Below are 12516 nucleotides of genomic sequence, written 5' to 3'. Positions count from 1 at the left end.
CCTTCTCTCCTCTAACCCCACACTCTCCTCCTCCTCCCCCCATTCTCCTTCCTGTCTTCCTCTACCTCCCATCCCTCTCCCTACTCCCCACCCTCTCCTTGTCTTGTCTTCTTGTTCTGGCCTGGAAGGAACACCTGCATGCTCTTTAATGACATCTGGATTGAACCCATCAATTCAACAAGTCAACAACCCCCAAACTCACTCTCTCTGTCTCTCTGTCTCTCTCTGTCTCTCTCTGTCTCTCTCTGTCTCTCTGTCTCTCTCTGTCTCTCTCTGTCTCTCTCTCTATACTTAAGTAAGTTAGTGCCTGTTGTCTATGTGGGGTATTGTATGTGTCTTTATGTTGATTATACTAACCAGTACCAGTTTTGTTGAAACTTAATAAGAATACAATTCTCAGAGCTTTGTTTGTGTTCTAAGAACAAAACAACAAAGCTGGCCCCGATTGTTTTACTCCTGTTGTCAGTGCTTGTATGGAGCCTGTATCCAGTCACGATGGTATGGTGCTGATGCTGTGCTTCTACAGCACTCTCCATGCAAGGCCTGCAGCTGGAGTACTACACAGTATTGCTGGTCAGGTGATGTGGTGGTTTAGAGGAGGGGTGAGATGGGGAATGGTGGGTAGAGGCTAGGGTGCCTGGGTAGGAGGGGTGGGATGGGGTTGTTCAGAGGCTAGGGTGCCTGGGTAGGAGGGGTGAGGGTTGGAGACCTTCACACCATTGAGGGGCCAGGCGTCAACCTCCTCTCCTGTCAGCAGGTTCCAAAGTCCTGCAGAACGATGAGTTCACTAAGGACCTCTTCAGGTTCCTGCAGCTGCTGTGTGAGGGCCACAATAACGGTAGGACACAAAGATCCTACTTACTGTACGTTCAGTACAAGATAGCAGGATAACCTCACATGCAACACTTCATGGATATGTTTACCCCTTTATTTGTTCTGTCTGATATTATGCTGTTCTTCTGCAGACTTTCAAAACTTCCTGAGGACTCAGACAGGGAACACCACCACTGTCAATATTATCATCAGCACAGTGGACTACCTTCTCAGACTGCAGGTACAACACACACACTTAAACACCAACAGGTACACACACACACACACTGATGAATAATAATTCACTCTGAGGAACATGGGTGATATGTGTGACTAAGTTGTTGACATGCTTGTTTACCCATCGTCCTGTCAGGAGTCTATCAGTGACTTCTACTGGTACTACTCAGGGAAGGACGTGATGGATGAAGCAGGTCAGAGGAACCTTTCCAGAGCCTTGGCTGTAGCCAAGCAGATCTTCAACTCCCTCACCGAGTACATCCAGGTACCCTGCCTGCCTTCAACATCTCTAGGACCCCACGGATACAGAACCGTGTGCAGGAATGTTTGTGTTTCGAGGAAATGTGTGTGTGTTGGTCTGAGGATGATGCTGTGTGTGTGTTGGTCTGAGGATGATGCTGTGTGTGTGTTGGTCTGAGGATGATGCTGTGTGTGTGTTGGTCTGAGGATGATGCTGTGTCTGTGTTCTCAGGGTCCCTGCATAGGGAACCAGCAGAGCTTGGCTCACAGCAGGCTATGGGATGCAGTGGTGGGTTTCCTGCACGTGTTTGCCAACATGCAGATGAAGCTGTCACAGGTAACACCACCATCACAATACATTTACTGCCTCTGCTGTCTCTACTGCCTCTACTGCCTCCGCTGTGTCTACTGACTCTACTGTATCTGCCGTCTCTGCTGTTTCTGCCGTCTCTGCCGTCTCTACTGCCTCTACTGCCTCCGCTGCCTCTACTGCCTCTACTCTCTTTACTGTCTCTACAGTCACTGCCGTCTCTACTGCTCTACTGCTTCCACTGCCTCTGCTGTCTCTTCTGACTCTACTGTCTCTACTGTCTCTGCCGTCTCTACTGCCTCTACTCTCTTTACTGTCTCTACTGTTTCTGCTGCTCTACTGCTTTCATTGCCTCTGCTGTCTCTACTGACTCTACAGTCTCTACTGTCTCTGCCGTCTCTACTGCCTCTACTGTCTCCACTGTCTCTACTGTCTCCACTGTATCTACTGTCTCCACTGTCTCTACTGTCTCCACTGTATCTACTGTCTCCACTGTCTCTACTGTCTCCACTGTCTTTACTGCCTCTACTGTCCATGTCTTCCCCACCTCTACTAACCCAGCTCTCCAACTGGGTGTCATGGAACCAAAGGTCATTAAGTTTTTGGTAAATGCTGTCTCACAAACCACATGCGTGCAGCCACCAGAGGTCTCTCTTTGCTCATACATGATCAGCCACTAGAGGTCTCTCTTTGCTCATACATGATCAGCGTGCTGAGGGCTGTGTGACATACCGCTCCTCCAGTTCCTCTGCTCTGTTCTGCCAGTAAAGGTGCTGCTTTGTCTCTGTCCCCACAGGACTCCAGCCAGATTGAGTTACTGAAGGAGCTGCTGGACCTGCAAAAGGACATGATCGTGATGATGCTGTCGCTGCTGGAAGGTCAGCTGCTGCCTCCTGATTGGTTTAGACCACGTTAGGGAGCCAGGAGCATACACTCCCAGCATATGGCTGTTTGACTAATCAGATCTCTCTCTGCATAGTTTTCATTATAGAGAAATGTAATTCAATCAAAAAGGTTTTTATTAGCAACTATGAGGAGAGAAGGCTCAGCTGTTGTGTGTTCTGTTAACACCTTGTGTCCTCGTGTAGGAAACGTTGTCAACGGAACAATCGGCAAGCAGATGGTGGACACGCTGGTGGAATCTTCTAACAACGTGGAGATGATCCTCAAGTTCTTTGACATGTTCCTGAAGCTGAAGGACCTGACCACCTCCGACAGCTTCAAGGAGTACGACCCAGACAGCAAGGGGGTCATCTCCAAGAAGGAGTTCCAGAAGTCCATGGAGAACCAGAAGCAGTACTCTCAGTCAGAGATCGAGTTCCTCCTCTCCTGCACTGAGGCGGACGAGAATGACATGTTTAACTACCCAGAGTTTGTGGAACGTTTCCACGAGCCGGCCAAGGACATTGGCTTCAACGTGGCCGTCCTGCTGACCAACCTGTCGGAGCACATGCCCCACGACCCCCGCCTGGCCACCTTCCTGGACCTGGCAGAGAGCGTCCTCAGCTACTTTGAGCCCTACCTGGGCCGCATCGAGATCATGGGTGGGGCCAAGCGCATTGAGAGGGTCTACTTTGAGATCAGCGAGTCCAGCAGGACCCAGTGGGAGAAGCCCCAGGTGAAGGAGTCCAAGAGGCAGTTCATCTTCGACGTGGTGAACGAGGGCGGAGAGAGCGAGAAGATGGAGCTGTTTGTCAACTTCTGCGAGGACACCATCTTCGAGATGCAGCTGGCCTCTCAGATCTCGGAGCCGGACGCAGCTGAGCGCCCTGAGGAGGAGGAGGAGGACAGGCAGAGTGTGGGGGAGGAGGGCGAGGAGGAAGAGGAGAGCGTCCTGCTGGAGTCTTCCTCGGCCTTCACCGTGGCCTGTGCCTCCCTGAGGAAGACTGTGTCCAGCCTGCGTCAGCTGCTCACGCTGAGGAGCATGCGCCGGCAGTACCGCCGCTTCAGGAAGATGAGCGTGAGGGAGATGGTGCGAGGATTCTTCTCCTTCTTCTGGGTGATTCTCACGGGCCTCCTGCATCTCCTCCACAGCCTGGTCTGGGGGTTCTTCCACATCCTGTGGACCACCATGTTCGGGGGCGGGCTGGTGGAGGGCGCCAGGAACATGAAGGTGACCGACATCCTGGGAAACATGCCCGACCCCACCCAGTTTGGTATCCACGGCGACGTGCTGGAAGCAGAGAAGCTGGAGGCGAGTGAGCTGGCGGTGCTGGAGCAGAGGGGCCTGGCGCAGGGGGAGTGTGCCGAGGCGGAGCTGATGGCGGAGCTGCTGGCCGTGCAGGGCCGGAGGGAGGGAGGCAAGCAGGGGGCGGAGCCAGGCCTGGGGGACGTGGCAGAGGTGGTGGGGGTCGACGCCCCCTCCATAGCTAGCGCGGTCAGGCAGAAGAAGGCTCTGGTCTGTGTGGGTCTTTGTCACACACACACACACACTCACATATACATGCTGGCACACACACACAAACAGGACACACACATACACTTGTATTATTCCATAATGGTATAACAGTGTACCTCCCTTGTGGACGGGCTTTGCTTGACATGATGACGTGAACATGAGCTGCTGGTGAACCTGTGTGTCTCTAGGAGGCTGCGAGGAGTGGCAGTCCAGAGGGAGAGCCCAGAGCAGAGGCCGAGAAGGCAGAGTGAGTTCCTGCTCTGTTCCTGACAGTCTCACCTGGTCTGCTTCCACTGGTACAGTCTGTTCTGGACCGCACACATTTCCTACTGTCTAAGACTGTGTGTATGTGTGCTCCAGCTCAGAGGACGGAGAGAAGAGGGACTCGGACAAGGTCAGGGAGGACGTCCAGGCAGAGCCCCCGGTGGAGGAGGAGAGGAAGCCTCCTAAGAAGAGGACCAGCCACAAGAAGGGGAGCCCAGAGGCCTTCATGACCAGCTTCTTCGCTGGGATGGACATCTACCAGACCAAGATGCTGGTGAGGCCGGGTCCTGAACCCGCCGGGTCCTGAACCTGTCTGTGGATGAATGGGTGGGATGTGACTCTGGTATGGGGAGACGGGTTCCTGAATGATGCGTTGTCTTTCCAGAACTACCTCGCCCGCAACTTCTACAACCTTCGCTTCCTGGCGCTGTTTGTTGCTTTCGCCATCAACTTCATTCTGCTGTTCTACAAAGTAAGTGACTTTTCCTCCAAGGATCAGGTGATTTGTTCTTGTTTCTAATCTGATTGGCTTGTGTTGTTTCCTGTGGTGGTCAGGTGACAGGGGATGACTCTGAGGAGGACGACCCCTGGAGGGGAGATGGGGGGCCGGAGGAAGGCTCGTCTGAGTACTTTGTCCTCCAGGAGAGCACTGGCTACATGGCCCCCACCCTCTGCTTCCTGGCCATCCTGCACACCATCATCTCCTTCCTGTGTGTGGTGGGATACTATTACCTGAAGGTACGCACACGCACATAGTACATAGAGCTCTGGAAAAAATGAATCTTTTTTTTTTGTAAAGGACAATTTGGAGTGAAGAACGATGAATTTAACACTGCAAATGAAACCCTTCTGTTCTCACTCCAAATTGTCCTTGTGAAAAAAAAAATTATGAATACAAAATTTAAGTGGTCTCTCAATTTTTTCCAGACCTGTATTGTACATGTGTACGCACACACATAAAAAACACATGCATGCAGGGTTAGTACACGTACACACACGTTCACAGTGAGTGTGTGTTGTCTGGTAGGTGCCCCTGGTGGTGTTTAAGCGGGAGAAGGAGATCGCCAGGAAACTGGAGTTTGACGGCCTCTACATCACTGAGCAACCGTCAGATGACGACATCAAGGGCCAGTGGGACCGACTGGTCATCAACACCCCGTAAGGATTTAACCCTAACTGACCCTAACTAATCCTGACTAACCCTAACCCTAACTAACCCTTATGACCCTAACCCTGCTGGTCATCAACAGCCCGTAAGGACTAGGGGAAGGGAAGAGGAGGGTAGAAAGGGAGGAGGGGAAGAGGAGGGGAGGAGGGGGGGAGATGAGGGGGAAGAGGAGGGGAGGAGAGGGTGAGGAGGGTAGGAGGAGGGGGGGTCTCAAACTCCACAGGCTGAGAATCACAGTGGTATGTTGGTTTCCTCAATTTATTTTCAATCCTCCTCTTTGCAGTTCCTTCCCTAACAACTACTGGGACAAATTTGTGAAACGCAAAGTAAGTAGGCTTCACCCATCCCTGTGATCAGTGTACCGTGGCCATAAAGTTAGGCCTGGGCTCAGTTAAGCCTGGGCTCAGTTAAGCCTGGGCTCAGTTAATCCTGGGCTCAGTTAGGCCTGGGCTCAGTTAGGCCTGGGCTCACGGCTGCCTGCTGTGAATGTGTAGGTGATCAACAAGTATGGAGATCTGTACGGCGCCGAGAGGATCGCAGAACTGCTGGGATTGGACAAGAGTGCCCTGGACTTCAACCCCACCGAGGAGACGGTGCTGAAGGAGGCTTCACTGCTGTCCTGGTGAGACGCATGAGAAGCAGGCCACAACCACACACAACCACACCACACACAACCACACACAACCAAACACAGCCACACAACTACCAGCAGACGTGGTGATAAAACGAGGAAGTTTTGACCTGCTACAACCTCTACCTACAGGCTCAGCTCTATCGACACTAAGTACCACATCTGGAAGCTGGGCGTGGTGTTCACAGATAATGTGAGTGCAATGTGATTGTTCGACGTATGATTGTGTGTGTTATTGGCGTGCTCTGATTGGTTGTTTTGGTGCAGTCTTTCCTGTACCTGGTGTGGTATACGACCATGTCCATCCTGGGACACTACAACAATTTCTTCTTTGCTGCTCACCTGCTGGACATCGCCATGGGCTTCAAGACCCTGCGCACCATCCTGTCCTCTGTGACGCACAACGGCAAACAGGTCTGGATCACACCCTGCCCTGCCCCCTTCAGCCACTAGGGGGCACTTTGAACCTGTCACTCTGTTGCTGAGGGAATAGGTGTTACCTGTGTGTGTGTGTGTGTGTCACAGCTGGTCTTGACGGTGGGCCTGCTGGCTGTGGTGGTGTACCTCTACACTGTGGTCGCCTTCAACTTCTTCCGCAAGTTCTATAACAAGAGTGAAGACGAGGCTGAGCCAGATATGAAGTGTGACGACATGATGACAGTGAGTTGGACATGATGACATCATGTCATGACATGATGACAGTGAGTTGGACATCATGTCATGATGACATGATGACAGTCACTGCGTTTACATGATGGTATCAATTCGAATCTAGCTTTATTTGGATAATGCGAACCTTTGGGGTAACTGCTATTATCCTAATATATATGGCAGTGAATAAACCGAATCATTGGCCGAAAGCATGTCATATCCCAGTACGATACGTGGCGCTGATTTCATTACAACTAGTGGTGATACAGCCCTTTCCGCTTGACCTCTTCACCACTACCAACAACAACATCAACATTTTGAAAAAGATGGCGAACGGAGAGCAAGGTGAAGCTACGTCCCTCTACATTTCGTGCTTGTTGACAAAAGAAGTACTGCGAATGCAAATGGCACTATTGGTGCTATTGGCTTGCGTTGTGCGTTTGTTTCTGCCGGGCCGGCTCTCAGCAGCAACAACTTATCGTCTTTTTTGACTTCCAGGTCACAACCAAAGGTGTTTACAAGAAACGGATGATTCTATTTGAGTCCAAATAAGCCAGTAATTCGAATCCATGTAAACGCAGTGACTGAGTTGGACAGTGGAGTTGGTTCTTCACCGTCTGCAATGCATTCAAAATGCTGCTGCTAGGCTACTTAGGCTACTTACTACTTACTTAAACGGGAGTCAGATGGCTGAGCGGTGAGGGAGTCGGGCTAGTAATCGGAAGGTTGCGGGATCGATTCCCTGCCCCGCCAAATGACGTTGTGTCCTTGGGCAAGGCACTTCACCCTACTTGCCTCGGGGGGAATGTCCCTGTACTTACTGTAAGTCGCTCTGGATAAGAGCGTCTGTTAAATGACTAAATGTAATGTAAATGTAAACTTACAAGGTCAAACAGGCAAACTCATATCACTCCTCTACTCTGCTCCCTTCACTGGCTGCCTGTAATTTACAGGATCCAATTCTAAATGTACCATAACCTATAGGGCTTTACATGGTCAGGCTCCTGCTTATCCTGCCAATATAATTCACCTACACACCCCCTTACAGTCTCTTAGATCTATTAACCAAAATCTGCTATCCACACCACGCACTCGTCTGAAGACGTGAGGATAGAGCTTTTTCCGCTATGGCACCCAGACTCTGGAAATGCTTTGCAAACCAGCATTAGGTTTGCTGAGAATGTTAAGAGTTTCAAGAGACAAGTGAAGACTCACTTGTTCAGGTTAGCTTTTGACTAATCTCTGTCTTTGGTCTATTGATAATTTGTATCTGTTTTCTTTATTTCTATTTTTATTATTAGACTATAATGTTATATTGACAATGTACATTGTAAAGCACTTTGTGACCCTGTCTGTGTGAAAAGCACTGTATACATACATTGTACTTACATGATGACATCATGACATGATGAAATGGTGACAGTGAGTTGGACATGATGACATCATGACATGATGACATGGTGACAGTGAGTTGGACATGATGACATGATGACATGGTGACAGTGAGGTGAACATATGACATAGTGACAGTGATGGCTGTATGTATATGTAGGGTTATGTTGAAACAGGAGTGTGTTGTTAGCTATGAGAAGTTATTGCAGCAACAATTTATTGCAGCAACAAAATTGTATTTTTCAACCCATATTTGTGGGAATGTAACATATTTCCCTGTGACCTAGTTCAGATGACATTTCTCTCCGTCTCTCTCTCTCTCTCTCTCTCTCTCTCTCTCTCTCTCACCCCTCTCAGTGCTACCTCTTCCACATGTACGTGGGCGTGCGAGCCGGGGGGGGCATCGGGGACGAGATCGAGGACCCGGCGGGCGACCCTTACGAGCTGTACCGCATCCTCTTCGACATCACCTTCTTCTTCTTCGTCATCGTCATCCTGCTGGCCATCATCCAGGGTAGGGCCAGAGAGTGTGTCTGTCTGTGTGTGTTTGTATGTGTGTGTGTGTTTGTATGTGTGTGTTTGTCTGTGTGTGTGTGTTTGTATGTGTGTGTTTGTCTGTGTGTGTGTGTTTGTATGTGTGTGTTTGTGTGTGTGTGTTTGTATGTGTGTGTCAGGTTGATACCAGCCGTGTCAAAGTCACATCGTCTCCCATCCCTCCAATGGCTGGACGTCCCTGAGGAGAGATCAGTCAGGAGGACGAGGGGCTGTGTCAGCCTCACACAGCCACCCTGACTCTCCTCAGATCCACAGTCCCCCTCAGCCTGGTTGAACCTTACAGCCCTTCCCAGCAGAAGCTTCACACCTCAGAGAGACAGTAACTGACGAGGACTCTGCTCTGTGTCCTCAGGTCTGATCATCGACGCCTTCGGAGAGCTGAGAGACCAACAGGAGCAAGTGAAGGAGGACATGGAGGTCAGGGGAAACTTTGTGAAAGGGGAAAGTTGATTTGGGGTTGTGTCAGACTAAAAACAGGAAATGAGCTGAATGCTGAATGTTTGTCATGTTTGATCCTCAGACAAAATGTTTCATCTGTGGCATCGGCAACGACTACTTTGACACAACGCCTCATGGGTTTGAGACACATACCTTACAAGAGCACAACTTAGCCAACTACCTGTGAGTACCACCTGGACACGGCTCTCACTCTGACCATCCAGCACCTCATCTCATTGATCCTCTACTGATGTTTCTACTTGGTTTCCATGTAGCCTGATTAATTGTACCTCTACCCTCAATGATCCATACTACCAGTTCCCCTCCCCTCTCTCCTCCCCTCACTGTGTGTATGAGTACTGTGCTTCTACTCTGCTAGAGTTATTCAGGCTTGAAATAGCTACAGTTCCAGCAGTCAAGTTTGAAGTCAAGTAAAGTTATAAAACAGAATTTAATGACATTTCCAATTTAAAGGCTGCTTTCTGCATGACCCCGTCTGTGTTCTCTCTCTGAACTGACTCTAGGTTTTTCTTGATGTATCTCATCAACAAAGATGAAACTGAGCACACTGGTCAGGTAAATAATACGTGGATCTCCCTGGAGATAGACCTGTACAGGCCATATACACACCTTATGTCTGACAGCAGCAGTGTCTCTCAGTACATCTGATCAGTTCCCAGCTGATCCTGAAGGATGGCCTGGCTGTAACCTGTCTGTCTGCATCCTGCAGGAATCGTACGTGTGGAAGATGTACCAGGAGAGGTGCTGGGACTTCTTCCCCGCTGGAGACTGCTTCCGCAAGCAGTACGAAGACCAGCTGAACTAGAGGCCCGTCTGCCAGAGCAGCTTCCCCTGGAGGATCTCTCTTGGAGGAACAGCAGATCTCAGACCTGCTGGATCTTCTCACGAGCAGCTGACCAGCATCTCCCATCGCCTGCCCGACGTCCTGAACAGGCTGGAAGAGAGGGCGAAGGCTCTCATCTTCTCTGAGAAAGAGAGAACCGTTTCACATCAACGTCCCTGGGCACTGTACCCTCACTAGAGGACGACCTGAGAACGGGACGATTGTAACTTCAGACATTAGTTTGTTTTTGTTGTTTTTGACAACTTGATGCCTTTTCCTCCACGTAACCCCAAACCATTGCACAATTTTTTTGTCTTTTTGAGAAACATTGGGTTGTGTGGGGTTATGGGACAGTGAGTGGGTCGTAATATGCACAAGATTACTACTTCAATGTTTTAAGAATGTTGAAAAACGAGACTTATGCCAAAAGAGAGGGTGAGTTGATTTAAAAGAAGTTTTCCAAACATGACCATGCTAGCAGAGATGAGGTGTTAAACTGAATGACTTGAGCAGGTGAAAGAGGTTTATTATATGATGAAATGCCTAAATCAAGTATTGACTAAGTGCCTTATCAACATTAAAAACCAAGCTATGCAAAAACCATTAGGTTTTTTTCTTCATGGTATGTAAGTGCAGTAGTTATCCTGAACCAGGCACTTGTTCTAAATACAGCAGTTTGTGTTTTTTGTTTCTCATTTGAAAACAATTATGAATTAAAATTTAAAAAAAAGTTTATTCATTTTTTTTTTTTTTTGCTAAAATGCAGCATTCTAACTGCAAATGTTCACTGTATAAAACGTTCTAGGTGACACGTCAAAATATATCACATGTCCGAATTTATGGAACACCTCAACAGATAATAGATTGCTATGTATGTATGGCCCTTTGTATGTTGTAGCTTTGCTGAACCGTGGATTTATTTTGAAGGAAAAATAAAGTAGTGCAATAAATTAATCCTATTGCTGTGTTTCCTGGTCCCTTGTCACCACGGCGACCCAGGGTCCACCTCCGCTCACTCAACATTCAGACACCAATGAGTCACTTTCCAAACTGCTCCTCCCCTTCACATTACGGCTGGCTTGTTGCACCATTTGTAGGTTTATGATCAAATAATGAGTCCTTTTGGCCGCGGTGCGCTCCTGTTCTCTTCATCTCCAGGGGAGGGAGGGAGGGAGCGAGCGCTGCCAGGCTGGACGGCTGATCCGCTCCCGGATCAGACTGTGTCTGAGTGTCCGCTCTCACCAGGGCTGGAAGGACAGGACATCAGCAGGGACGGCTGATGGGAGTTTGAGCCACCTGTCAGATCCCATCACGTCACCCCGTCATCTGCCTGCACGCCGGGGAGCGGCCACACCCTCCATCCAGCCCGGCCCCTGGAACCAGGCCTGGCATGCTCACATCAGGTTAGCTACCCTTTCAGCGGAATTATGTGCAGAACATTTAATCATCTTGTGATTGTGAAAACAGTCATTAAAAACCATCTGTCAGTAGATAGCCATGATTCTGTATTTATGTACATAATTAAAGTTTACCTCAGAAAAAATGCACAGTTACAGAAACTTTACAGTCCTTCAGAGATAACATAGAAAATATATTTATAATTACATCAGCTATAATTTTCATTAATTTGATGTAATGAGAGCAGTAATCTTCAGCTGGAAATTAATTACAGTCATTACATGTTGCCTTTGTATTTTTCTCTGTGTGAGATAATAATGTCTGAAGTGCCGGCAGTTCAAATGTTGTGTTTTGTGAGTTGATGGATGTCAGAGTGGCACAGCAGGGGGCACATGTTCTGTCCTCTCTAATTGCAGGTAATCATTAGATTTGTAAAGACACAAGCTGAAATTCCCCGGTTTAGCTCAATCATCCCCAGACTCATGTTTAATGAACTGATTTAAAGTGGAATGATAGTTGTGCGCCCTGCGCTGGTATAGCTCTAAGCTCGTTAGAACAGAAGCCCAATCTGCAGCCTCTCACGTGGCTCTGCTCCCAGACTAATCATCCAGCCTCCACCCTCGCCTCCAGCCTCCACCCTCGCCTCCAGCCTCCACCCTGGCCTCCACCCTCGCCTCCAGCCTCCACCCACGCCTTCAGCCTCCACCCTCGGCCCTGACACACACACAGTACATGATGATCCACTGCAGCCGTGACTCGGACCGTTCCAGAACACCAGCTTCCTCTGAGGTCCAGCAGCAGAGAGGGTGGATTGCTCAGCAGGACTGATGACCTGCAGGTCAACGCTCCGCCCCACCAGCGGGCGCTGAGTCGGCACGTCTGCCCCCGATTTGTGACTTCACGCATCCTCGACTGCCTCTAAAAGCTTCCACATGACTCTGCCTTTTTATTCTCTCAGAGGGCAGCAGTGCCGAGGCGACGGCTGCCGAGGCGACGGCTGCCGAGGCGACGGCTGCACTTAACCTGTTCAGTTCACTGCAGAGATGGAAGTAGTATTACTACAGAAGTCAAGCCCTCTAGAACCAAATCTAATTTTGGTTCTAAGGGTTCTGTGGTTAAACATTGACAATATGTCTTATGACAGGAAGTTGCAACTGCCTTGCCTTCAGTTCAAAAC

The 12516-nt window shown here is 49.4% G+C and overlaps 1 protein-coding gene across 1 annotated transcript in view; it reads left to right on the top strand.

The window, feature by feature from the left end:
- LOC124464771 (ryanodine receptor 3) overlaps positions 1-10847 on the top strand; it is an 88905-nt gene extending 78058 nt beyond the window's left edge. Inside the window, exons 82-102 of the mRNA XM_047016607.1 lie at positions 755-838; positions 966-1054; positions 1187-1315; positions 1523-1627; positions 2397-2478; positions 2689-3998; positions 4187-4245; positions 4359-4536; positions 4648-4734; positions 4818-5000; positions 5290-5420; positions 5714-5756; positions 5925-6052; positions 6194-6254; positions 6329-6475; positions 6587-6721; positions 8462-8618; positions 9012-9076; positions 9180-9280; positions 9622-9673; positions 9828-10847. Coding sequence (XP_046872563.1) covers positions 755-838; positions 966-1054; positions 1187-1315; positions 1523-1627; positions 2397-2478; positions 2689-3998; positions 4187-4245; positions 4359-4536; positions 4648-4734; positions 4818-5000; positions 5290-5420; positions 5714-5756; positions 5925-6052; positions 6194-6254; positions 6329-6475; positions 6587-6721; positions 8462-8618; positions 9012-9076; positions 9180-9280; positions 9622-9673; positions 9828-9923 — 3422 coding nt within the window. The 3' untranslated portion in view covers positions 9924-10847. The remainder of the gene's footprint in view (positions 1-754; positions 839-965; positions 1055-1186; positions 1316-1522; positions 1628-2396; positions 2479-2688; positions 3999-4186; positions 4246-4358; positions 4537-4647; positions 4735-4817; positions 5001-5289; positions 5421-5713; positions 5757-5924; positions 6053-6193; positions 6255-6328; positions 6476-6586; positions 6722-8461; positions 8619-9011; positions 9077-9179; positions 9281-9621; positions 9674-9827) is intronic.
- The last annotated feature ends 1669 nt before the right edge of the window (positions 10848-12516 follow it).

The sequence above is a fragment of the Hypomesus transpacificus genome, chromosome 3 (assembly GCF_021917145.1).
Source record: "Hypomesus transpacificus isolate Combined female chromosome 3, fHypTra1, whole genome shotgun sequence".
Lineage (NCBI taxonomy): Eukaryota > Metazoa > Chordata > Actinopteri > Osmeriformes > Osmeridae > Hypomesus > Hypomesus transpacificus.
This window is presented reverse-complemented; position numbering and strand designations above follow the sequence as displayed.